The sequence below is a fragment of the Coprinopsis cinerea genome, assembly GCF_000182895.1.
Source record: "Coprinopsis cinerea okayama7#130 chromosome 8 map unlocalized cont3.8, whole genome shotgun sequence".
NCBI classification, from domain to species: domain Eukaryota; kingdom Fungi; phylum Basidiomycota; class Agaricomycetes; order Agaricales; family Psathyrellaceae; genus Coprinopsis; species Coprinopsis cinerea.
The window spans coordinates 2,074,125-2,097,675 of record NW_003307537.1 but is presented as its reverse complement, the minus strand read 5'-3'; the positions used below and the strand labels follow the sequence as shown (position 1 = coordinate 2,097,675).

Genomic DNA, 23,551 nt, shown 5'->3' with positions numbered 1-23,551 from the left:
CGACGATTGGATCGTCGGCGTCCCTGCCAAGCATTAGACGCCCTGTCCTCCATCTCTGCACCTCAACGTTCATCAAGCATCTGTCTTGGGAGCCGCTTATCCCAGGTCAGGACTATGTTGTTGATGCTTGGGCTTCATCTGAATACCAGGCGTGCTGTCGTTTCATAGGCTAGGTCTGCCCCAACCGACCTTTGACTCTGCCAGTTCCGTGCCGCTCGTCTACTAGGGTCTGCCAGGAGGTATTCGCGTGGACTGGTAAGTTCGATTCTCGATTATTAATAGAGGACGTAATGGATGCTGAACCGTTTGAATAGACAAAGGAATAGTTGAATTCATTCGGCTTTCTCGGACGACGTTTTCGTTCCCTCAGGAAGTGACAGATTCGTTTACGTCACGCGAAGCGAGTCGGTCTTCAAAGGACTATACTTGGCTACGAAGGAGGTGTTCTGAGAGCTCAAGTGGTGTATTGAGGGTTGTATTCTCAGTGGTGTTCTGAGGTTCGTTTATCGAATTCGCGATCTTGTGTTGTGTGGGAGTTAACTGCTTTCCTTTTTGTATAGGGAATTACTTGGGTGACAGTGGTTATTGACGCGTCATTTGGACTTCTGGGAGTGATTTATATCAGTCTTTCAGAGGTGGAAGCGAAAAGGTCTGTTTTTGTATTAGTTTTGCTTTGGGCTTTCTCGTGGCTTATGGTGGATTTTGGTTTGAAATATGGCGGTGTGTGGTGTAGAAGCTGTCCAGTAGAAGCCAGAGCGTTGACACAGCGCTAGAAGACGATAGGAGCAGTCGGTCACATAGCCCACGGGACGAGGGAACGATAGGGCTATTTATACCGTGCTATAGATTCTAAAGCGTTCTTGGCGTCTTCGAGGTGAGTTAGTTCGTTTGTTAGAGTACATGACGTTGTGTGGTTGACGCTTGGGTTTTTTGGTTGTAGAACGCCGATACAGCAGTACCTTAACTTGGACAAGACGACCCTGGGTCTGGAGATTTGACCTGCAAACGACCTACAGGTTCGACTCTTCTCTCTTGGTTGTCCTGAATGCTGTTGATGATGATGCGGCGCTCCTACAGACATTGCATTCGTCACTGAGATTTTTTGGGCGGTTTTTTACCCCGTTGCTTCGAAAGTCGAGAAATAAGGAACCAAGGAGTGGTTCGGTGGTAGGTTTAATACCACCCTTCTAAATTGTTGCTTTCGTAAGGTATGTATGCTCTCTTCTCTCGTGCCCAACCAATCCCATCTCTTCCTCACGCTTTTTCCATCCAGCGCTCCAACTACGACACTACAACTACCCTACACCAAAACCAAAACGAAACCCCCACCCCCACCCCAAAAAAACAACCACAGAAAAACCAATATGCCCAATACATCCCTCTCCCCCGAACTCTGCAGCCGCATCGTCCAATTCGTCGACGTGCGGCATACGTCGGATTTAGCGAGACTGTGTACGGTGTCAAAGGTGTTTTTGAAGGAAGCGGAGCCGAGGTTGTATAGTCAGTTGGTGTTTGGGGATCCGAGGAGGGCGGTTGGGGCGTTGAGGAGTGTGGTGGGGTCGGAGAGGGGGGTTGGGAAGTGGGTGAGGGTGTTTTGGTTTGTGTATGAGTGGGGCGTGCAGGGTACGTATGGGGGGCAGGGAGGAGGGGGACAGGGAGGAGGGAGTGGAGGGCAGGGAGGGCAGGGTGGACCCCCGCCGCTTCCGAGAGGGTTTTGGGAGACTGTGAGGGCTGCGTTGAAGAAGATGACTGGGTTGGAGATGTTGGTGTTGTATGATCATACGAGGATGAATACGTGGGTTCTTCGATGCTCCGACGACGACGCCGAAAGGAAAGGGAAGTGAGGGAAAGGGGGTGTCTTCCGTTCAAACTCACACAGCTTCGGCTCCGGTTCCGTTGGGACGCGAATATCGTTTCGTTCGTCCGGCACCAGCACAATCTGGAACTACTGCAGGTGGCGGATTTCGTGGAGGCGGAGACGGAGGAGAGGGTTGGTGTGGGGAGGTTGGAGAGGTTGAGTGTGGTGGAGGCGCATGTGAGCGTTGCGGGACAGTTTTTGGAGGAGAGAGGGAGTCGGTTGAGGAATGTGCAGGTGTTGGTGGATAGAGGACATGTGGGGGTTTTGCTGGGGCGTGGTAGTGGGAGTGGTGGTGGTGCGGGTGGGGGTGGAGGTGGTGGTGGTGCGGTTGCGAGGCTACCGAAGGGGTTGAGGGGGTTGAGTATATTGGACTTACCGGAGGAGTATGCGGTTGAGGTCCTCGAGGCTGTTTCGGTGTCGTGTCCGGAGCTTAGAGCCCTAGGCCAGTTTCCGCTTCCTATTCTCAAAGTACGTACTCCCCACTCTCTTCCATCCCTCATCGTTCCGTTCACTGATATTCCCGCGAGCAGAGACATAAATTCACAGCGAGCCTAATGAGGCTACACTACCTCCGGTGTATCGAGGTTGATTTATCGAGTTGGCAGCCGATGCCGGTGGCAGGTGCGCAGCGTGCTTTGGCGGCCGAGTTGAAGACGTTTTGTCCGAGTTTGAGGTGGGTGGTGGTGTGGTTGCAGCATACGAGGGTTACGTGGACGTATGGACAGAATGAGATGTGGGTGTATAGGGTGGAGGGGAATCAGTGGAGGGGTGGGGGCAAGTTGTGGTTGAAGACGTAGATGTTGTACATAGACTATGTGCAAGACCTTTTTTGGAATTTGAAGTTTTGTATATTAGATTAAAGGTTTTGGCAGGGTAGTTGAATCCATGCGATTTTTGTGGACTCTGGTGGCAGATAAGCAATGGAGTGGCTGTGTTCCTTCATGGTGCAATCTGTCGTGAGCCGCCGGTATGACCCTAACTTGATCTTTGGGCCAATTCGCGCGCTCCTGGCAGGTTACGAGTCCGTCCACGAGAGGTGCAATGTGGATGGCCCTCGTTGGCGCACACCTCCGGTGCGCTCATGCTTGCGGCCAGAATAATGCCTCTTTTACACTAGAATCATTGTATTTTCTCATAAGTTATTTAACAATATGATAGAAATCAAGTTACAAGTCTCATAACAAATTATATATATAGTAGACATAAATGGTACCAACAGGGATTGAACCAACAAATTATCATACACAATTAAAAGAAATGGTGCCACCTGGGATTGAACCAGCAGCCATCTACTTCATATGGAAGATTCCGAGTGTTTTGATGGCATTACAGGAATGTTGTCACACAATGTGTTAATCGAAATGGACTGACCACCATTACAGTGCTTTGCAGAATTATGTGCACAGCGAAAAAAATAGTAGCTTCGAAGTGTGACACACCGATTACAGCAGTCACGCTTTCGGGATCAATAACGCGTTCAAAGTGCAACGCGATTTCGCTCTTCAACGCAACTTGCATTGTGAAGTATCCTCGAGCGATTTTGCCCGCCTATGAAAGCTCATCTGCGTCTTTGCCCTCCCACTTGGCTTTGAGCACCATCCAATGGCCCAACCATACGTCCACAGTCAGGAACCTTATTCATCGGATTACAGCGCCTTGTCTCCACTCGCATCAAGAGAACTCGAGATGGGACCTGGCCGTTACACTGTCAAAAAGGCAGCAACAAGGAGCTGTACGCATCTGAATGGACGATAATATATCCCAAAGCACATTCTATCAAAATGGTATGCAGATTCAAGCCCAGTGAGAACCCCGTCGGCTCAGATCATGCCATGCGTGCTCCCAGCGCGTCAAGGGGATTGCCCTCGGCTCAGATGATGCCACATTGGCCGCGGGCAACTTTTTCATTTCGAACCACCATGTCCACACACAATCCTCGCCGTTATTTTCAATATTCCCCACATCCGTTTCTTCCTCTCGTCCCAGAACCGCTCGTACCAGCTTCGTTAATCATGTATCCGTATTTTCGTGAATAACACACTGCACACGGCTTTGGACCACTCGATTTTTTCCTCTAAATCCCCGCTTTTCCCCTCTACTTGCAAATGTGCCTGAGGCTATTCCACCCCAGCCCACAGCCGTACCTCAGCCAGCACCAACACCTCAGCCAACTGAATCGAGGACCGAGTCAGCAGTCGGTAAGGCTGAGCACGAGTCAGCCCTACTTGCGAGTACTTGCAAGTAGACCCGTGGGAATACTTGTGAGTATCCTGACTCGCGGATCCGAGTCACCCGTGCCAAGATACTCATGTGAGTCCGAGTTTGGGATTTTGGCCTATGAGTACTTGTAAAAAGGCCTTAAACAAGGCTTTCCGGCCCTCTAGTGCTGTATATCTGCTTTAAGTAGAGTCTATCTAGGAAGGAAACACTAAACAAAGGTATATTGATAAGTAATTTAACAGATTAAAGGGCATACAAACCCTTGTGTTACGACTTCGGGCAACGAGGACTTATTGTTGCCAACAGTCGTTCTGGAGTTCTGGAGTTCTGGAGTTCTGGATCGAAGTTCTGGTTCTGGAATCAAGTTCAAGAGGCCTGTCGCCTATCGCAGACAGAGAGGATCGAGCTGAGAGCGATAGAAGTCCTGGAGGGAAAGTTCTCGATAACAGGCTGAGGAATATCTACTACAGAGAGGCATTATTTATAGTAGAACTAGTGAGCTATCGAGAGGTTCTAAGGAAAGCGAGAATTGGGATGAAGGGTATGAAAGCGACGAGTAAGGAGTATCGGTGAGTGCAGAGTACGAAGGAAGCGGAAATACGAAAGGTTCGGAGGTGCGAGAGGATCAAAGAAGCGAAGATAGCGGAATAGCGAAGAGTATGGAAGTCCGGAGACGTCGTAAGAGCGAGGATAGCGGAACTACGAAAGGTATGGAAGTCTAAAGGGTTCGGAAGATGGTAAGGTGAAGTTCATAGAGGAAGAGAAGTGAGGGAAATAGAAGAGTTTGTAACAGTACCCCCTTCGTATGCCTGATGCTCCGCATCAGGTGTTCAGGTTGTGCTCTCCTTCATCTCCCCATAGATAGTCGTCGTAGTCCCCGTCGTCCAGGAGCGCATTGTATTGGTCGGGTGAAGTGTTGCGAGGTGTTGGTCGGTAGTCGGGACACCACTTGGAACCTGAGTTGTGTCCGGGTGCGTTCTTGCCGCATAAGGTGCATTTGTAGGAGTAGTGATCGCATTGCCAATGTCCGGTTTTGCCACATTCGTTGCACCTATGACCATCCCTCTTGCGTAATTCTTTCTTCGACAGAGGTCGAACCAAGCCGTCAGGCTCAGAAGAAATGTTGCTTCTGGGGACCGATCCGGAAGCCACGGTGGAAACTAATCCGTGATTGCCAGAGGAAGAAGGTACGGGGGAAGTGAGATGGACTCGTCGACGATCGAAAGCAGAAATGAGTTGGGCTTGTCCAATGGCATTCTTGAGTTCGTCGAGGTCGTGAATGTCGTGAACAGCTGGTATGGCCCCTATTTTCATTTTTATCTTATCTTATCTGTATCCGCCATCAGCAAAAGTGCGGATTAGATTTATTGTAATTTAAGCAAATGTGACTGAATGCGAGTATTCAAATTTAAATTGGAGGGAATGAAATGTCAATGAAAGGAATCCAAGTGGAATGGATCGCGATTCAAGGGGCCCAGGTTGAATGTGAGACGATGCAAAGTCATACATTCGACCCTTCCCCAGCGAGCAGGTGGTTCGAGTATCGCTGACCACGCGAAATTAAACATGAAGTTCTAGGACCTTTGAGCAAGAAAGTGTATTAATGACTACAGAACAGAGAATAGAAATACATTAGAATTGCGCATAACCACCAGCGGAGAGCACCAATTCCTCCATTTCAGGCTCATCTTCACCGTCTCCGGGACGACCATCATCCTCCCCCTGCTGCTGCTGCTCCCCACCCTCCCCTTCTGAGCCAGATTCATCCTCTGAAGAGCTTTGACCGTCGTCTGGGTTGGCGACTGCTACCGAAGGAAGGAGGGTTTCTTCGTGGTTGGCAACCCCTCCCAGGAAATCGGAGGTGGCAGCATCACCGCAGCGGCTGGCTGTCGAAGTCGATGGTCCTGGAGAAACGGTCACCATAGGCTGGAAGCTTGTCGAAGTATTCTTATGACCGACACCACCTCCTCGAATGCGCATGAACATATCTCGATCCACAAAACTGTTGGGTGGGTCAGAATCAACAACTCCGTTGCTTCCTGAGGGGACAAAACACGTACATGTTCAAGTAATATGCACAATAATCTTGAGACATCTTCTTGGGGCAAGCAATTGATTTCCCGAGATACCGAGACGTTTTCCAAGGCTGAACGTGGGTATCAAATGGCACCCACGGATGACGTCCTGCGGGTCGATGAAGCCAAAGGTGTCGTTGTCGTTGGCGGCATCCAAGAAGCGGAAATGTGGGAGACGGCGATGCTGGAACCCGGCGGGGTACGAGGTATCTCAAGTCAACCACCGCACCCACAAAAATTCCATCTTTTGCGGGAGCCGAGTTTTGGACGCTGGGCCGACATGCCTGATATTGGCATGGTAGACGCCAACCACCTGCGCGACCCAATACTTGGGGGTGTCTGGATCATCAATTGTTGGTTCATCGGAGTCGGGAGCCTTCAGGAGAACATTGGCGTGCGTGTGGGGGTTGATCGAATCTTGCATCCGACGGAGGTCATAGGTGAGGTAGTTCACCCGCAGCACCTTGTGCTTGAAGACTTTGTTTCCCACAAATTGGATGGTGTCGCGGTCAGCCCAAGTGAACTCTTCTTGCTCGGATCCTGTGAGTCGTCGAAGGAGGTGGTCTTTGAGCTTTGGGATAAAGTTCTGTAAGGCAAGTAAATGATAACGCGTCAGAGATCACATTACGGGTGACAACTGTTACAAGAACTAACATTGAGGGCATCGTCATCTGGATGCGATAAGACAAATGTGCGTAGGTCAAAGGAGTGGCGCACACTAGCGGAGACATGGTGATGCTGGAGAGGGGAGGTTTTCTCTAATGGCTCCACAGCTTCAAAGGGCATGAACGCTGGTGAAAGTACCGGATCGACAGGTTGGGCGACCTCCACAGGCAACATTGTGGACAGATCAGTGGTCGATTGCTGGCCATGTTGTTGCTCTCGGGCATGTATGTTCTGTAAAAGGCGGTGGCGCTGTTCATGTCGTGCAATTTGAAGGCCGAAAGTTTTCCGTTTGTTCGTTCGCGCGTAGAATCTTTTGACACGCTTGTGTTCGCATTCGCCCTAGAACAGAATGTAAATACTGCCTTGGTAAAACAAATAAATTCAAATTACTCACAGTCTGTGTCGTCCACGAGTCCGCCGTGCCATACCTCCCAATTGCTTCCACGTAGTCGGCCAGGGCATGTAGCTTATACGTGAGCAAAGGGAAGTGCTTGATCTTGGGTCCACCTTGAGCAGCTGTCGCTGCTCGACCCTTTCCCTTGCCTTTCTTGATCCTAGCTGCATCCCTTCGACCTCGAGCCGCCTCCTCTGTTGGGAGTTCCTTCGTCTGGTACCCTGCTGCGACCTTGTTCAGGTAAGTGCGGAGTGTGTTTCCTAGGGCTTTTGTGGCGTCCTCGAGCAGCGCGAGCGTGGAAGTTGTATGCAGTCGGAGCTTAGCGAGGGCCTGCCACGTTGCAAGGACAAACAACAAATCTAATACGGCCGAGTTCTCAGCACGTCGTGGCATCAACCCTTCGAACACCGGAATGGCGCACTATTGGGGGTAAGCATGGTTAAATCACTTCAAAGGAATCCACTTACCTGGAGGAGATCCTCAAAGTCTCTCGCGGCCAGTTTTGACATCCCGGAGACATTGTTCCCAAAGGAACGGATGGTTTGGCGGCCAAATGTTGGGATGTTTCGATACCTGTTAAAGATGGTTAGCATGGATAAACTACACTGGATAATTGATAGAGACTGACCGCAAGTTCATCATTTGGATGACATTCCCACCAACCGCAACCAAGACTTGCAGGTGGTGGATGAGAACATGTTTCCACACCCCTAAGTCGAACTCGTGCAGTATGTCGGGTATGAGCATGGAGTAGAAATTGAAGCCGTGGGGGAATAAATGTTTTGAGAATGTGTTCTGACACAAATGAGTCAGGAATACCGAAAAAGAAAACAAAGGATACACATACCCTGGTTGGTGTCCACGATTGCCCAAATAGCTTGTTCTCAACTGCTTGTGATGCTACACCGTCTCCATCTTCAAAGATCCACCTGTGGACGGTCTCAATTTCACTTCAGTCACCTATGGAAGCCTATCACGAAGATCATATTAATTTCTTCGCTTCCAAGGGTCATGTGACCCCCCTTCCCAGGAAGCTTCCAGCCCCTTCCCACCCCAAAAGAATTCCAGGAAATTCCACCACCAATCCACTTCCAGCTTCCGCTTCCACTTTGGAACTTCCAGTAGACCAAACAAAGGGTATCCACTTCCAGTTCCATTCCAGCCATCAAATGTGACGCACTCCAAAATTGATGGGAAGCCAACCTGGAAGCTCCAAAATATTACCATTTTCCGGAAACAATAAACATACATGATCAAATCAAATTCTGATTGACAATGAGTATGACATCATTTGTTCCTGTTCCTGATTGTTGTGACATCACGGTGCCTGATGATGTCAATCATTGATATCATTGATTAACTTCCATCATCAAAAGCCAATCTTATCTTAATTAGTGTGATGTCATCCTTCTCCTCCACCAGTATTTCATCCATATCTCACTCATTTCTTCGCTTTTTTGAGTAATTCTTTTTGATTCAAGTGTGAACCATCATTGGCTACAGGTATATATTATATTTGTATATACTCAATGATGAATAGATAATCAAAATTCGACCTTTTCAAGCATTGACACTATTATGACACATTTTTGGTGGAGAATATGGATATATCTTCCTCATTTCTTCACCTTTCTTCTTGGAATCTTCATTGAAATAATCTCGAAATATGTCCACACATATACTAATGCACTTTTCCCTTGATAAATAGACTTTACCCCACCAAGAATTACAAAAACATGCAAAAATGCGCACCAATAGGATGAAGTTGAGAAAACAACATTAGCTCTTTAACTACATAATATAAAGCCCAGAAGACTCTCTATACAGTTGTATAAACCTGTTTCATCAGCTTGGAATAATGATGCAACCTCTCCAAGACTCACCATTAACTTCTCCATTTACCCAGTAAATTTCAATGTTTTTCGCATTTTCACCTATTTCATTATGTATATTGTCCCATACAAAATATACAGATTCAAAGCCTTGATTCATAGCTACTGAACCCAAAAGACTGCTTGAGAAATGACCCAGTGTGTCCGGAGATATGGCAGATATACCATGTTTTCACCAGATGATCCAAGTGATGTTGCATCAAATGTTGACATGCACTCCATTATTGCTCATTTTCGGAGTTTTCAGACCATATCTCTGCTTCTACTGGGCCGATTTCCGAGATTCAAACAGTTTCAAAAAGCGTTAAATGCCTCCTCTTTGATGGTACCGCTCAATAAAATTTATGAGAAGTGGAACATACTGGAAAATGCGAAATACATGGATAAAATCGCATTTTAGTGATTTCACTATTGCTTTACTTTATACCTTTCCAAAGTCAATAAGATGTATTGGATATATCTCTCAGTCTTATTAAAATGCTTTTGTAAAAGTCATGAACTGTAGGTATTACATTAAAACAGTGAAAATAAGAAGTTCTATTTTTATAGGAAAATCCGATGTTTTAGATAATTTTAGGTGTATTTGTGGTGTTTTTGGAAGAGGCAGATTAATATAACAAGTCTGTAAACCTTCCTTAAGGCTCTACAGCAGAGTTGGTGCAATTACATCAAAAATTGGGAGAGGTACTATTGAAATACTACACAAAAGAGGGACAAAATCAGGAATAAGACTATTATTTTCGCTTTTTCAGTATTAAGACTGGTTTCTATTGGTTTTTAAATGTAATAGAGAGTTCCCATTGTAGTAATAGTAAATGAATCAAAAAGAATTCCTGAAAAAAGCGAAGAAATGAGTGAGGTATGAATGAAATACTAGGGGAGGGAAAGGATGACATCATACTAATTAAGATAAGATTGGCTTTTGATGATGGAAGTTAATCAATGATATCAATGATTGACATCATCAGGCACCATGATGTCATGATAATCAGGAACAGGAACAAATGATGTCATACTCATTGTCAATCAGAATTTGATTTGATCATGTATGTTTATTGTTTCCGGAAAATGGTAATATTTTGGAGCTTCCAGGTTGGCTTCCCATCAATTTTGGAGTGCATCACATTTGATGGCTGGAATGGAACTGGAATGGAACTGGAAGTGGATACCCTTTGTTTGGTCTACTGGAAGTTCCAAAGTGGAAGCGGAAGCTGGAAGTGGATTGGTGGTGGAATTTCCTGGAATTCTTTTGGGGTGGGAAGGGGCTGGAAGCTTCCTGGGAAGGGGGGTCACATGACCCTTGGAAGCGAAAAAATTAATATGATCTTCGTGATAGGCTTCCATAGGTGACTGAAGTGTCAATTTCTTCCTGGCGCGTGTTCATCATCAATGCGAACATGTGCACGACACTGCCTGTCGATGTGGGTTCCCATTGCGCCAATGTCTTCCTTTTTGATCAGACAGCGAGGGCAGGGGAAGCTTCCGAGTTGTCGTATTGTCGCAAGGAGGACCCTGAAAGAAAATCAGTCACACAAACATAAATAAGAACGGTAGAGACATACTTTTCGGGGTAATCAGCTGAATAAGTAAATATCCTGGGGAAGAACCGCCGTTGTATCCCATCAGCGCACTCCAGGACAATGCCATCAGTGTAAGCCTTCATGAAATCTTCTTCACTCAGGATAAGGTCCCATACAGCTTGCATGAGCTCACGCCTGAGGTGTGTGATGGTGTCCTGAGAGGCGGTTAGCCCATCAAAGTATTCCTGGTAAATATCCTGGAGGTTATCAGGAAGCTGCGACAGGAAATTAGAAAAGTGTATTGAATTAAGAGTACATAGTCAGCAACTTACCGATGGCATATATGCGATGTGATCCTTGCCACGGACATATTTGGATTGGTTGCCGAAGTAAGCATAGATTGGTCAAAGCGATGCTGTCCCAAAATTCGCCAGATGAGTCGAGTCAGACCAGAGCATGATGGCGGCTACACATCGTTCGAGGTTGCAGCTGGGGTCCGGAGGAAGAGATTGGATTTTTTCATGCTCTTCGAGGAATGCATCGGAGTTGTACAGCTCGGTGATGACACGTTCTGGGGTGACTCGGGTGTTTTCTTCCAAAACATCTTGAAGGGTGTATAGTGAAACCGGAGGGCTGAAGGATGCGCAAATGCTGAACGGATCACGGAGATGAGGCTGCGATGATACACCCCCTTGACTTCAAGTTTGGGTGCGTCGTCTTCTGTATCATGCTGCACCCTCTCCGCCGGCAGGGAGATGAAAACTGAAGAGGCCTTCCAGCCAGCCTCTTCGTCAAGCTCGTCCTGGGCGTCATCAAGCCGGCGTAATTCCCGTTGCGCGTTGAAATCGCGCAGGTCTTCAATGTCAAAGTCGGGGGCCAAAAGAACGTCGTGAACAAGCTTGTCGAGGTCGTATAACGATTTGGTGAGGCTACTGTAGAACCAATGCATGAGGCGGAAGACCGATGCATTGAGGAATGGCGCAAAAAAGTTTTGGTTCGCCTTTGAAGTGAAGGGACCAATTCCTTTCCACCATTGAATGTCGGTGAGGCTACTGTAGAACCAATGCATGAGGCGGAAGACCGATGCATTGAGGAATGGCGCAAAAAGGTTTTGGTTCGCCTTTGAAGTGAAGGGACCAATTCCTTTCCACCATTGAATGTCGGACTGATTCTGGGAGGTGGAGAGGTTGGGGGCATCACATACATCGTCAACAGTGAGTCCCTCGTCTGGGTCGCGGGATGGAAAAGTTGTGTATTGTCGATACAAACCGAACTTGTCAGGTTCAGTCTCGTAAATTTGAGGTTCTGGAGTCGGGGAGTGCCGCTCCTCTGCAGTCGGTGGTGTAACACTCAGTAAAATCGAAAGTCGTGTGTAAGTCGAACTGGAGTCAAACCTGGGCTGATTTGACTAGTTGCAGGTTGTACTGACTAAACGACTGGTGCCGTAGTCCGACGGTAGTCATTGCCGTGCGTATCCATCATTAGTATTTTGTAGTCACTTCATTGACTAATCTTCGACTGTTCGACGAACTCTGGCAGACTAACAAAATACCACAGTCATTGTGTAGTCACGTAGATAATTCACCCAGTCCAGTTAATGTCACTTCGTAGTCCCCTCTTTCAATACATTGACAACTCACAGATATATTAACTAAGTTACCACAAAACAGTACAGTACGGAAAGCGGAATAGGCAAGTCAGAATTACGAGGTACCCTTCTTTCCCTTTGAACGGCGAACAGCAAGCATAGCCTTCATTTCATCAGCGGATGGAATAGTGTCGGACGCTGTAATTGTTTCGATGTAGTCTAAACCAATTATAAGTGACCAGGTAAGAATAGAAGGGATGAGGATTTAGACTCACGGCTTTTCTTGGGTTGTTTTACAGTGCAAACAATGTTATTCCTCGACATCCACGCCTTCATCTGCTCGACTGTGAGATTCTGAAATATGGTGAGTAAAATCCAAACAAAGCAGGTAGGTAGCCATACCTGTAAGGCACTCAGAATGCCATCCCGAGATGAGAGGTCGGGTCCACTGGCGCTGGTGCTTGCACTATTTCCACCTGGTGGATCGGATGGCTATCAACAGCAGTGTAAGCACGGAATTTGAGAGAAATAGAAAAACAACTTACAGGGGTGGGAGTGATATTCCAAAGTGTTTCGACGACACGATCAAGATATGCGTCACAAACAAATGAATTGGCAATAATTTGCCGCTGGGTGCAGAGATACCGAGCAACTCTGCACATTCGGATCGTGGCAGCGATGAGGCGACTGGCGGTGTTGACAGAACCGACATCCCCCCAAGAACCCAATGCAGTGCCGAGTTGCAGGTCGCCGGCAGTAAACTGACGATGCCCCCAGCTTTCGTTGGTGTCGTCCTCCTCGAGACTGGGGTCATTCGGATCGGCGGTCTCAATGCGCTGGATGAGGGTGAGAAGGCTGGCACTGGGCTCGGAGTCGGCGGATGAGCTTGCGGTTGCTGACGACATCTGTTGAAGGCGTTCGATGAGCTGTACACCAGTCTTGATTGAAGGAAAGTCGGATGCGAGGGCAGTCTTCAAGTTTTCGAGCGAGGAATTTACCTGGATACCGCTGATGTCGATAATGGGTGGTGGCGGCGTCGACTTCTGTGCTGCTTTTGATTGGGATTGAAGCCCAAACACGTCGGCAATTTCGTCTAGTAAATGTGTGAGTAGAGATAATGAATAGTGTAAGAATGGCTTACCTTCGACTTCACTGCTATCTGGGCGGAGCCTCTTGGCGCTGTTCTCGTTTTGAGAGTCCGTACGAGTTCGTTTGCTTCTGGAGGGCGTTGGAGGCGGGGAAGGTGAATGCGATTGCGATGAAATTTGCTGTAGAGCTGCAGGGGGCGGGGAAGGTGCTGCAGGAGGCGGTGAAGCCAGCAGAGTTGCAGGTGCCGAAGATTGAGGACGAGTTCTGGGTGTTACCATCTCGTCTTCGTCATCGGCTGCGTGTTTGGTGCCAACTTTCGATGTTAGGTGTCTTGAGAGCATGTGTTCGGCCTTCCAATGCCCGGCACAGAGCCTAAGGACGGGGTGCATGCGCTCGAGCTCCGAAACCACACTATTCCACACAACTTTGAAATGGGTTTTATACCAGGTCATAGTCCCTTGGACCAACTTCGATCCCCGGCGTCTCTTTGCTTCGGATGGCGGCTCGAGTACGTGCAGATTTGAGTTGCATAGTGCAATGACATCGTCCTTGATGGCCTTGTACTTCTCCTGCGAGATCAAGGAGCCGTCGCGTTCTCGGAGTGCAAATTGCATCAAAGGTCGAGATGGATTGCTTTTCATTGACGGACTGAGAATTTCGTCGTTGGCGCAGTCCTTCAATGTCCAAAGGACGCCTACAGGTAAGTCGTCCGGTCGATCTTCTGTTCCACGGACTGGGATAATCTGAGGCATTGTTGGCGCATGTGGAGCTTGTGAAATTGAATCACTGGGCGCGAGCGACGTGGTGCAAGAGGAACTAGATGCAATAGAGATAGATCTGTTTTCTGGTATGTAAGAGAGACCGTAAAGATTCAAGAAACAAGGAGAACGTACCTGGGATATGGAGAGTGAATACCCCGAGAGAGATTTGCCTCACACTGGCTCCTCAGCTTCCTGTTCTCTTCCAAAAGAGACTGAATCATCTTGTTGCTTGAGAGGAGCTGAGAGTTTGCCTCTTGATAGTCCCGAAATAGCTTCTTGACGTGCTTGTTTCGGACTATTTCTTCAAATGGGAGAGTTTCAATGGGCGGTTGGTTGAGCTCGTCATATTCGCTGGGAAGGAGAAGTCCAGACGAACGAGCAAGAGGGGAGTATGAAGATGGAAAATTGACATTGAATGTGCTTGAGGTAGGGCTGCTGGACGGTAAATAGGAGGAGCCTGTGGCCATTGTTGTTGTTCGAGCAAGTCGCGCCTCGTTCGTGCCACGAATTTCAAGTTTACCAATTTAGGAAGCTCTCACACTCGGTTCTTTTCTCGGTCGCTTATTGTCGTCTCTTGTTCCATACTCGCACCACCAATGGTTCAAGCCGCCTGTTTCTGCTCTCAATGCCCACCAGGAGTCTTGCGCAACTCCCGTACAACTCAATCCCACCTTTCTCACGACCAAAAATGTCTAGAATCACTGGAAAACTGCCCTGATGTTCAAGATAGCGATCACCAAGCAATTGCAGATAACCATATGCAATTCCTCCTACTCTGCATTCAGAAGACGGCCCAATCACTGGACGATATTGACGTAGGGACTCCGGATGAGCAAGATATGGACCCAGGTTTGTCATCTGTGTTCACAATTTTAGCAACTGATAAGCTTACCATCCAGCCAAAAATAGCCCGAATTTCGTTACAGGATCCAACGCCAAATCAGTTAGATGGGGAAGAGGATTGTGACGGGAGCTGGGATGGGGAGGAGGAGGTTGAGATCATGGGGTTTAGCGCCAGCGACGATGGTACCGATGAAGAACCTCAATCTGAACTGGACTCGGGGGACGAGAGCCCATCCACAGTCGACACCTTTCCTATCCCAGACACCATGCCCAATACATTCTTTTCACGTCCATTATGTGTTTCCCGCATTCAAGACGACCTTCTGGGTGGGTATACCCCACCTGAACACCCACCTTCAGCCCCTTTCTCTATTGATCCCCTCACCGATAGCGAGCTTCTGAGCTTGCAGCACTATATGGCGTGGCGAAGATCGAATGGGACTGTCAGGGCATACAACGAACATCGCTCTGTTCTTCAGAATGCCACAGGGGCTGATATCCTATCCCTTGGACTTGCTCGAAAGCTTGCTGCCCGCGTCTGTCGCCTCTACCCTCAAACATACGATATGTGTTGGAAGAGCTGCATTGCATACACCGGCCAATACACCAATCTCACCTCCTGTCCCTACATCCCCAGCAAATCTAAAGAGGCCTGTGGAGAGCCGCGCTATCATGCTGCGCGGACACGCAGCGGGAAACTGAAAGCAGTTGCTCAATTCAAATCTCTTCCCCTTCTAGCAACCCTCGAGGCGATTTTCGCAAATGCAGACACCTCCCGTCTTGTTCGGGAACGCGATAGCCGTCTGAAGCAGATACTTTCGCTCGTAGCACGAACACGAAAAGAAGACCTCCGCAAACTACCTCAATATTCCGATTTCAACGACAGCCAGATCCATCGCCTACACCACAGGAAGATGGGTATGTTTACCGATGAAAGGGATATCGCTTTTGCGCTTTCCAGCGATGGAGCTCAGCTTACAATGAAGAAGCAGTCCAATACTTGGATACTCATCCTCATCCTTCTCAACCTCCCGGCCGAACTGCGCTGCAAAACACGTCATGTTATCGTCAATTTTGTAACACCAGGGCCCAACAGCCCAGGCGACATCGAGTCGTTCATGCGACCGCTGTTTGAGGAGCTGGCAAGGTTAGGCGAAGGTGTTTGGATATGGGATGCTATCGACTCGTCCTATTTTATGCTTCGCGGCTATGCGACTATGATTTTGGGTGATATGCTGGGTTCAGCGAAGATGAACGGGATGGCAGGACATTCGGCAGTGTTTGGCGATCGCTTCAGCATGGTACAAGGCGCTCGGTCAAGTACTAAAAGTGGATCAAAAGCACAGTATTATCCTATCGAACCACCAGAAAACGACACCTACAACCCCACCAGGCCCAAGTCTTACAACTTATCCCAGCTACCTCGGCGAAATCAAATCGAATACTTTGCGACATTGGCAAGACTAAGTGTTGCTACTACGAAGAATGCACGAGCACTTATCTCGAAGGAGACTGGAATTAGTCGAATCCCCCTATGCGTTGGGAGCAAGGCCTTCATCCACCCCGTTTACTTCCCTCTCGACCCTTTCCACCTTTTCTACGAGAACTGTGCTCCATTCATTTGGGATATCTGGACTGTTCTCAGCAAGCCTGGAGAGTCTATCCACATACCTCAGACGAAGATCCAGCGCTTCGGTGAATTGGTCGCACTCGCCGTTAAGACTCTCCCTCCCAAATTCTGTGGCCCAATTCGAGATCCTCACCTTAAACGCCAGAGTCAGTACAAGGCCTACGAATGGATGGCCCTTGTACATTGGTATATCCTCCCCATTGGTTTGGAACTCGAATTTGATTTCGCTGTCCTCGAGAACTTTGCAAACTTCGTACTGGCTGTTGAAATTGCAATGACGTTACAGAAGCACTCGGAAGAAAGCCTGGAGCTCCTGGAAGAGACAATTCATGCCTTCCTATCGAAGTACAAGTTCCTCTACGTCTCCAACGACCCAGAGAAGATTCAGCGCTGCCGACTATGCATCTTCCAACTGGTCCACGTACCGATGCATATACGTTGGTTTGGGTCCATCCGGAATGGATCTCAGGCGACAGTTGAACGTGAAATCGGCATATCAGAGCATCAGATCCATTCGAAGAAGGAGCCATTTCAGAACTTGGTCAACATCGTTGTCGACAAAGAGATCATCCGCATAATCGAGCTCTATTACCCCGCGCTCGCTGCCACATCCCCAGACCCGGCCACAGTTAATCAAACCAAGCTTGTACAACATGTTTACCTCAAGGTATCGGAACGCGAAGGTCTTAATGACCATTTTATTGCCATCCGAGCGGCTCTCGGACTCGACCCGAATGCAGATCTGTCGGAATGGGAGATAAAGAGATATGGGAAATTTCAGATCAGGTCCGGAGAAACACTTAGAAGCAAGCTTAGTGAGTCTCAAAGACTGGACTCCTACAACATTGGTCGACTCTATCGATGGTTTGAAGTACGTACAGTCGTTCAATCGTTTTCTATCCTTCTAAGCTCATTATTCAGGCTTCTACCTCAATCCAGAGACCACAAACTGCCGGCCACAAATTCGGCGAGGCACATGCGTTCTACTCACTGAAAAAGGGCAGAGAACAGAAATCGTTTGTCGTCTACACACCCTTGCTGGAGATTTCCACTCCTCTGAAGACTGTTATACGTGGAAAATGGCCGTCTTCGCATACTGTCTTCGCTATGGAGACCGAGAAGATCAAGACTCTTGTCGGCATTTGGGAGGCCGAGTCTAGGAATGTCTATGTACTGCGGAAACATCCTGGTCTTGAGATGCTTCAACCATCTCAGTGCGGTCTGCAGGGAGAGATGGAACAGGAGTTCGACGAAGATGATCTATAGTTGAAATGTTGTACCTACACGACTTTAACCTGACTATCCGAAGTTCTATTTGATATCCCCGAGGGAAGACAGATCAAAGTAAAAACATATGATCTAGCGTTGACTACGTGCATAAATTTCGCCACTTACCGGACTAGGCCTGACTTCCGATTTTACTGAGTGTAACAGGTGTTGTAGGAGACAGTGTTGGGCTCTGAGGGTTGTTCTGTACCCCAGCAAGTGTAGCTAGCCCGGTAGGAGGTGGCAGCGAATCAATGACGGGCTGGGGAATACGTTGTCCCCGAGTTGACCGTTGTGGTCCTGGCTGATCACGCCAGTCGGGGATGGGAGGCGAAGGCAACGGTGACCGTGGGGGTGTGGGATCCCTGCAGGGCTCTTCAGGCGCCTCTGGGACCTCTGGAAACAGTCCAGTGGGTGCGCTCGATGGCCTGGGCTCCTTGTGGCTCTAAAATACAGATTAAGAAACAAAAAATCATCGTATAACTATGAAAACCCTACCTGTTCTTCAAGTTCCTGACGCTTCTGCGCCCGTTTTTCCGCTGTCCTCTCCTGGAACGAGCTGAGATTCTTTGAGCCTTGCAGTTTGAGTTTGGTGCATGATCTGAGATGATGGGTGAGCCCGGTTTTTGTACCACTGAACTTGCAGTATTTTGCAGGGCATTTGAAGGACATGAAGACCAGTAAAAATAAGAGAAAGTAAAAGTGTTTCATTCTGTTAGATTAGAGGGACATGGTGGTGGGGAGGAAGGCCAATACGGGCGCGACACGCGTGCGTGCTGATGCAGGTTGTGCTGGCCACAGATTTTGCACCACGGGAATTTTTGAAAACAACTTTCCTCCTCCCCATTCCTTCCTTTCCCCCTCCCCCTCCCTTCTCTCCTTCCCTAAACAATGTCCGCCACTGCTGGTGACGACAATCGTGCATCCTCCGCAGATCCTGAAGACGACAACCCCTCTTCGGAGCTCGCCGACGCGCTGGAAAGAGGCAAAATGTATGTGATCTCGGGGCTAATAGTAGATATATGCGCTTACCTTTTCTGCTCTAGTGACAAGGACGGGCCCCTTGAGCGGTTTCGACGCGCCGCTCGGTTTGTTGTTCGCCACAGCAACCCATTCGTCCACTTCACGCCGGTTCTTGAGCAAGGCCTCCGCGAGGATGGGTTATGTGAGGCCGACGAAGAGGAGGAGGATGAGGAGGATGAAGAGCTCGATGAAGCGGCACGCGAGCGGTGAGTTTATATTTTTCAATCCTCTTTTGTGATCCTGACAGGCATATAGGATCCAACGATGCAAAGACGAGAACCGTGCCGCCTGGGCGATCCTCAAGAAACGAGTCTGGTCATTCTCCACGGACATGGCACAGATGGGTGGCAGGTGGGAACTCATCCTGGAACTCGGGAGGTTGGTAAGTTATCCCGCCTTTGGAAGAATCTAGGTATATGCGCTGAATTATGTGCCCAGATGACGAAATGGGCCGGGAACTTGTCCAAACGCTCCCAGCACCGACCGTTCCCGAGAACTGGCCTGAAAATGCACCACCACCACCTCGAGTCCTTTCCCCTCCCATTCAGCCAAAAGCCAACAAATCGCTTACACGTGGCTTCCTCCACGACCAAATGGCGAGGTATCTCTGTCCTGCCAAGTACCTTCATCAGTTCGAGTCTGATCCCGAGTAAGCTTTTCCTTGGTTTCCACCTCACCTGTTCACAGCTTCCGTTCCAAGCTGGACAACGGCACTATCTCCATCTCGGGAGAGGAGTTCCTCGTGTTCTATTACCCTCATGGCGAATTTAAACCCGACGATCTCGACCACATGCTCCTACGCTCCCCCTTCATCATCGCATTCTGCCGCCATATTTTCACTGGCCCGACATCCGCTGTCAACGACGACGACAATGGCACCCTATCTGGCAAAGCATTGTCCAAGCGATGCCACGCTGAGAACGATGGCATGAAGGAGGTTGGCGTCACACCAGAGAACATTGCTTATACCGTCGTTCAGGTGGTTTTTCTTTTTTCGCCGTCCGTCCATCCACTGACTTTTTTTTTAGTGTGTCCATTTCCTCTCAGCATCAAACAACTGGAATGAAGTCTATTCAAATCTCGACAAGCAAATCATTTTCCGAACCATTCTTGACATTTTCACCAATGCCGGGAAGGATTCCAGATGGTACAAGGATACCATTGCTTGGTATAACCAGTAAGATTTCCCTTTTTTTTATGATACAACTTTACAAGCCTTATATTTTTTTGTTCAGGCAACTATTTGGGACTGCTGGTGCCGCTACGGTCAACAGGGCAGAGAGTGATCTTGCGCACCTTCGTAGGCAACGCCAGGAGCAGCAGAGCCTGTCTCCCCCTCGTTCTCGCCCAGCTACTCCGGCTCCGCCACCCCCTCGTTCTCGCCTCCCAACTCCAGCTCCGCCACCCCCTCGTTCTCGTCCCCCCACTAGTATCCAGCCGAAAAATCTCTTTTTTACGGTAATTACCGCGTTTTAGAAATGTCTGTTGCCGGAAAAATGCCCCGGCAACTTTTACCATGCTATATACCCTCGATAATACCGTAAATGTCATTATTTACGGTATTACCGAGAAAATCGCTTTTTTTCGGTAATACCGGGCGACAGTTGCCTCTCGGTAATACCGGAAGCCTTTTTTATGCTTCGGTAATGCCGGAGCATCGGTTTCTAATCGATCGGAATGCGAAATTATTGATGGGATTGATTATGTATCAAAAAGCCACATTTTAAAAGTTATATGTCTACTCTTATTTTATTATGGCCTCTCGGGGCAACATCTGATAAGATTAGTGTGCACCCGGGGTGCCCGTTAGGGTTTGGGTTAGGTTTAGGGTTGGTTAGGGTTTGGTTTAGGGTTGGGTTTCGGTTAGGGTTCGGTTAGGGTTGTCACAAGCATGCTGATGATGCTGAGTTGCAAAATGCGGACATCAGATTCTGTGCATGGACCGAGTCCTAACACAAGCCTTGAGGGCTCGGCCTTAACAGGGAGGTACTGTTAGGGTCTCGAACATCCGCCCACATCTACCCACAACCCACCAGCCTTGACCCACACTCCCCGCACAGTCTCACATGATCCCGCATGACTCCGCACATCCCCGCACTCACCATCATCTCTCCGCATCCCGCATCTCCCACATCTCCGCCACATCCATCCCACTCCTGCACATGCGGACTCCCCGCATGTGTCCGCTCTATGGATGTCCGCATCCGCAAGTCCGCATCCGCAAGTCCGCATCCGCAAGTCCGCAGCCCGCAAGTACCAGCGGACCGACACGGCCCGCAACTGAGGGCCGGTGCGGACCGCGCGGAGAAACCTCGTAACCGCCCTCTAGGCGCCCAGACTCTGCATGTGACCTCTTATACTTCTTTATGACTCCATTCTCTGCTTTACTATTGTTCTTTAGAATCGACTTACTCATCCCTTTCGCATTCCGCGGTATTCCGCATTTCTTATGACTCAGTTTCTTCTCTTGTCCCAGACTTGTCCCAGAGTATATCCAGAGTATCTACAGATATATAAGCTAGCTAGATTTCTGTAGTAGATACTCATCCGGAATCTCGAATCAGACTTATACAGAACTTCTCCTCTGTCCAGTCTTGAGCCTTTCAGGCTTGCTAGAGCTTTCCGCATACTCCGCATATCCGCACAGTGTTCCTGAATTCCGTTCCGCAAGGCTCTCTCTTCTCTCTCCTCGTCTTCCGCCGCAAGGCGCGTCTCTCTCTCCCTCTCCTCCCCTCTCCTTTCGGGTTGGACCATATACCACCAGCGTGGGCACAACGCAATACGTTGAGGCCAAGGTCCCTTCGACTCCGCAGACTCCGCAGTTCCGTAGAGTCTAACACTGGTAAGGAGATTCTCTGGCTTCGCCACCTTCTGGGGGAGCTTGGCTACCCCATCACCACTCCCACTCGCCTCCTGATAGACAATGCCAGCGCTGTGACAGTCAGCAAGAACCCAGAGCACCACGGACGCATGAAGCACCTCGACTTGAAGTTCTTCTGGCTCCGTGACACTGTGGAGTCTGGTGTCATTGCTCCAGTCCGCATTCCTGGCACAGAACAGGCTGCGGACATCCTGACCAAAGCCCTGCCTGTGCCCAAGGTCAAGGACTGCTGCGCTCTCCTGGGTCTAGTGGATGTCTCAACTGCCTCAGTCATGGGGGAGTGTTAGAATTTGTGACTTTGGCACTTTCCCTCGGTCGATTGCCTTCATGTTTAGTATCATTCGAACCGACCTTTTACGCTCTTTCGAACGGTACCTGAGGGACGGAAATCCGCCCCACTGGTTACCGAGGTATTTACGTTTTACTTCGTTTTGCTAACAACTCCGAAGCCAAGCCCCGGATTCCTTGGCTTCGACCTTGCTTGTGTTCTCGCCTATGCGGAGTTCCCTCTCCCGCCATTTCATAGTCCGCAATTGTGTTATATAGTCGCAGCATCATTCCGGAGTCCCTCAGTGCTTTCCTCTCACTGCTGGACTCCAGGTATGTGCTCCCTTTGAATATATCAGTGCTTTCCTCTCACTGCTGGACTCCAGTTCGCTGATTTAACACAATCATCTTGTCTTCGATTGATGAAGACCTGTAGATACTACTCAATCTCCTGGTTGATCTGTTCTGTCTGACCATTGGTCTGGGGTTGGAATGCCGTGGAGGGGTTTCCTTCGATGCCAAGGAGTTTCATCAGATCCCTCATGAAGTTTAAGACAAATTGTGGGCCTCAATCACTGATTACTTTTCAGGGAAGTCCATGGTATTTGAACACATAGTCCTGGAAGTGCTTTGCTGCACCTAGTGACGAGAGCTCCACATTGGCGGGCATTGCCTCTATCTTCTTCGAGAATCTGCAACTACTACCATAATGGCATCAAATCCTTTTGACTCAGGAAGGGGCCCAATTAGATCAACCAACACAATCTCCCATGGGAGAGAAGGAACCTCGTTTGGCTGTAGTGGCGCAGCTGGGGCAGTTCAGCGGGGTTTAGTCTGTTGACACGCACATCCATCGAAATAGGTTCAGATGTCTCCCTGGACTGGGGCCACCAGTAGTTCCGAGTGATCAGCTCCTGAGTACGGTATCCGCACATCCATCGATATAGGTTCAGATGTCTCCCTGGACTGGGGCCACCAGTAGTTCCGAGTGATCAGCTCCTGAGTACGGTATCGACTGGGATGTCCCGATACTGGGGAATCGTGATGGAATCTGATGATGTCCTCTCGGAGCCCCTTGTCCTTTGGTATGTACACCCTGGCCTTAAACATCATGAGGTGTTTGTTGGATTTGATCCAGTCTGGGTCCTTCTGCAACAGAGCCTTGGCTACTGCCTTGTCTCTCTTCCAAGAGTGCTTGACCCATTCCAAGAAGTTGGCATCTGGTCCTGAGACACCCTTTCTTCATTATGGTTGGTCTGAATGGCTAAGATCGCTTCTGCTCGGGAGTTCTGGACCTGGAAGTAGGCGAGGAAGGCCTTAGCGAAGTTGTTGGGATGGATCGAGGCGGTGAATAGGCATGAACCAGCACGAATGAAGCGAAGTTGCGAAGAGGAAATGAGTATATCCCTTGACCCGGGTAAGGTACAAACAAGACAGCAGATTACTCCGAAGCTCTGGTACATGCAAGACTCGTGATAACTCGACTGGCCTAGAGGCTCTCCCATCTACAACAGGCTCAAAGACTGTTGTGCCCATACCAACAGCATAGACGATGCTGTGGTCTGCCAACTTGACTGG

General features: G+C 48.9%; 7 protein-coding genes across 7 annotated transcripts; 3 read left to right on the top strand and 4 right to left on the bottom strand.

The window, feature by feature from the left end:
- Positions 1-1,364: 1,364 nt before the first annotated feature.
- CC1G_03035 (hypothetical protein) lies at positions 1,365-2,655 on the top strand (the record flags this gene model as incomplete). Its single annotated transcript, XM_001840754.2, has 3 exons — positions 1,365-1,799; positions 1,880-2,326; positions 2,389-2,655. The coding sequence occupies 3 exons, from the start codon at positions 1,365-1,367 to the stop codon at positions 2,653-2,655; spliced, it is 1,149 nt and encodes a 382-aa protein (XP_001840806.2).
- A 1,308-nt stretch (positions 2,656-3,963) lies between these two features.
- CC1G_15067 (hypothetical protein) lies at positions 3,964-4,651 on the top strand (the record flags this gene model as incomplete). Its single annotated transcript, XM_002910687.1, has 2 exons — positions 3,964-4,119; positions 4,385-4,651. 2 exons carry the CDS (start codon positions 3,964-3,966, stop codon positions 4,649-4,651), a joined length of 423 nt encoding a protein of 140 aa, XP_002910733.1.
- A 249-nt stretch (positions 4,652-4,900) lies between these two features.
- CC1G_12992 (hypothetical protein) lies at positions 4,901-5,392 on the bottom strand (the record flags this gene model as incomplete). Its single annotated transcript, XM_001840753.2, has 1 exon — positions 4,901-5,392. The coding sequence occupies one exon, from the start codon at positions 5,390-5,392 to the stop codon at positions 4,901-4,903; it is 492 nt and encodes a 163-aa protein (XP_001840805.2).
- Positions 5,393-10,463: 5,071 nt separating this feature from the next.
- On the bottom strand, positions 10,464-10,966 carry CC1G_15066 (hypothetical protein; the record flags this gene model as incomplete). The annotated part of the gene is made up of 3 exons (XM_002910686.1): positions 10,464-10,617; positions 10,668-10,900; positions 10,958-10,966. 3 exons carry the CDS (start codon positions 10,964-10,966, stop codon positions 10,464-10,466), a joined length of 396 nt encoding a protein of 131 aa, XP_002910732.1.
- A 125-nt stretch (positions 10,967-11,091) lies between these two features.
- On the bottom strand, positions 11,092-14,530 carry CC1G_15065 (hypothetical protein; the record flags this gene model as incomplete). The annotated part of the gene is made up of 7 exons (XM_002910685.1): positions 11,092-11,954; positions 12,340-12,432; positions 12,489-12,567; positions 12,616-12,705; positions 12,759-13,306; positions 13,355-14,139; positions 14,196-14,530. 7 exons carry the CDS (start codon positions 14,528-14,530, stop codon positions 11,092-11,094), a joined length of 2,793 nt encoding a protein of 930 aa, XP_002910731.1.
- A 3,405-nt stretch (positions 14,531-17,935) lies between these two features.
- Positions 17,936-18,474, bottom strand: CC1G_12988 (hypothetical protein; the record flags this gene model as incomplete). The annotated part of the gene is made up of 2 exons (XM_001840749.1): positions 17,936-18,247; positions 18,301-18,474. The coding sequence occupies 2 exons, from the start codon at positions 18,472-18,474 to the stop codon at positions 17,936-17,938; spliced, it is 486 nt and encodes a 161-aa protein (XP_001840801.1).
- Positions 18,475-18,693: 219 nt separating this feature from the next.
- CC1G_12987 (hypothetical protein) lies at positions 18,694-20,006 on the top strand (the record flags this gene model as incomplete). The annotated part of the gene is made up of 5 exons (XM_001840748.2): positions 18,694-18,794; positions 18,849-19,031; positions 19,081-19,176; positions 19,513-19,804; positions 19,854-20,006. The coding sequence occupies 5 exons, from the start codon at positions 18,694-18,696 to the stop codon at positions 20,004-20,006; spliced, it is 825 nt and encodes a 274-aa protein (XP_001840800.2).
- Positions 20,007-23,551: the final 3,545 nt, after the last annotated feature.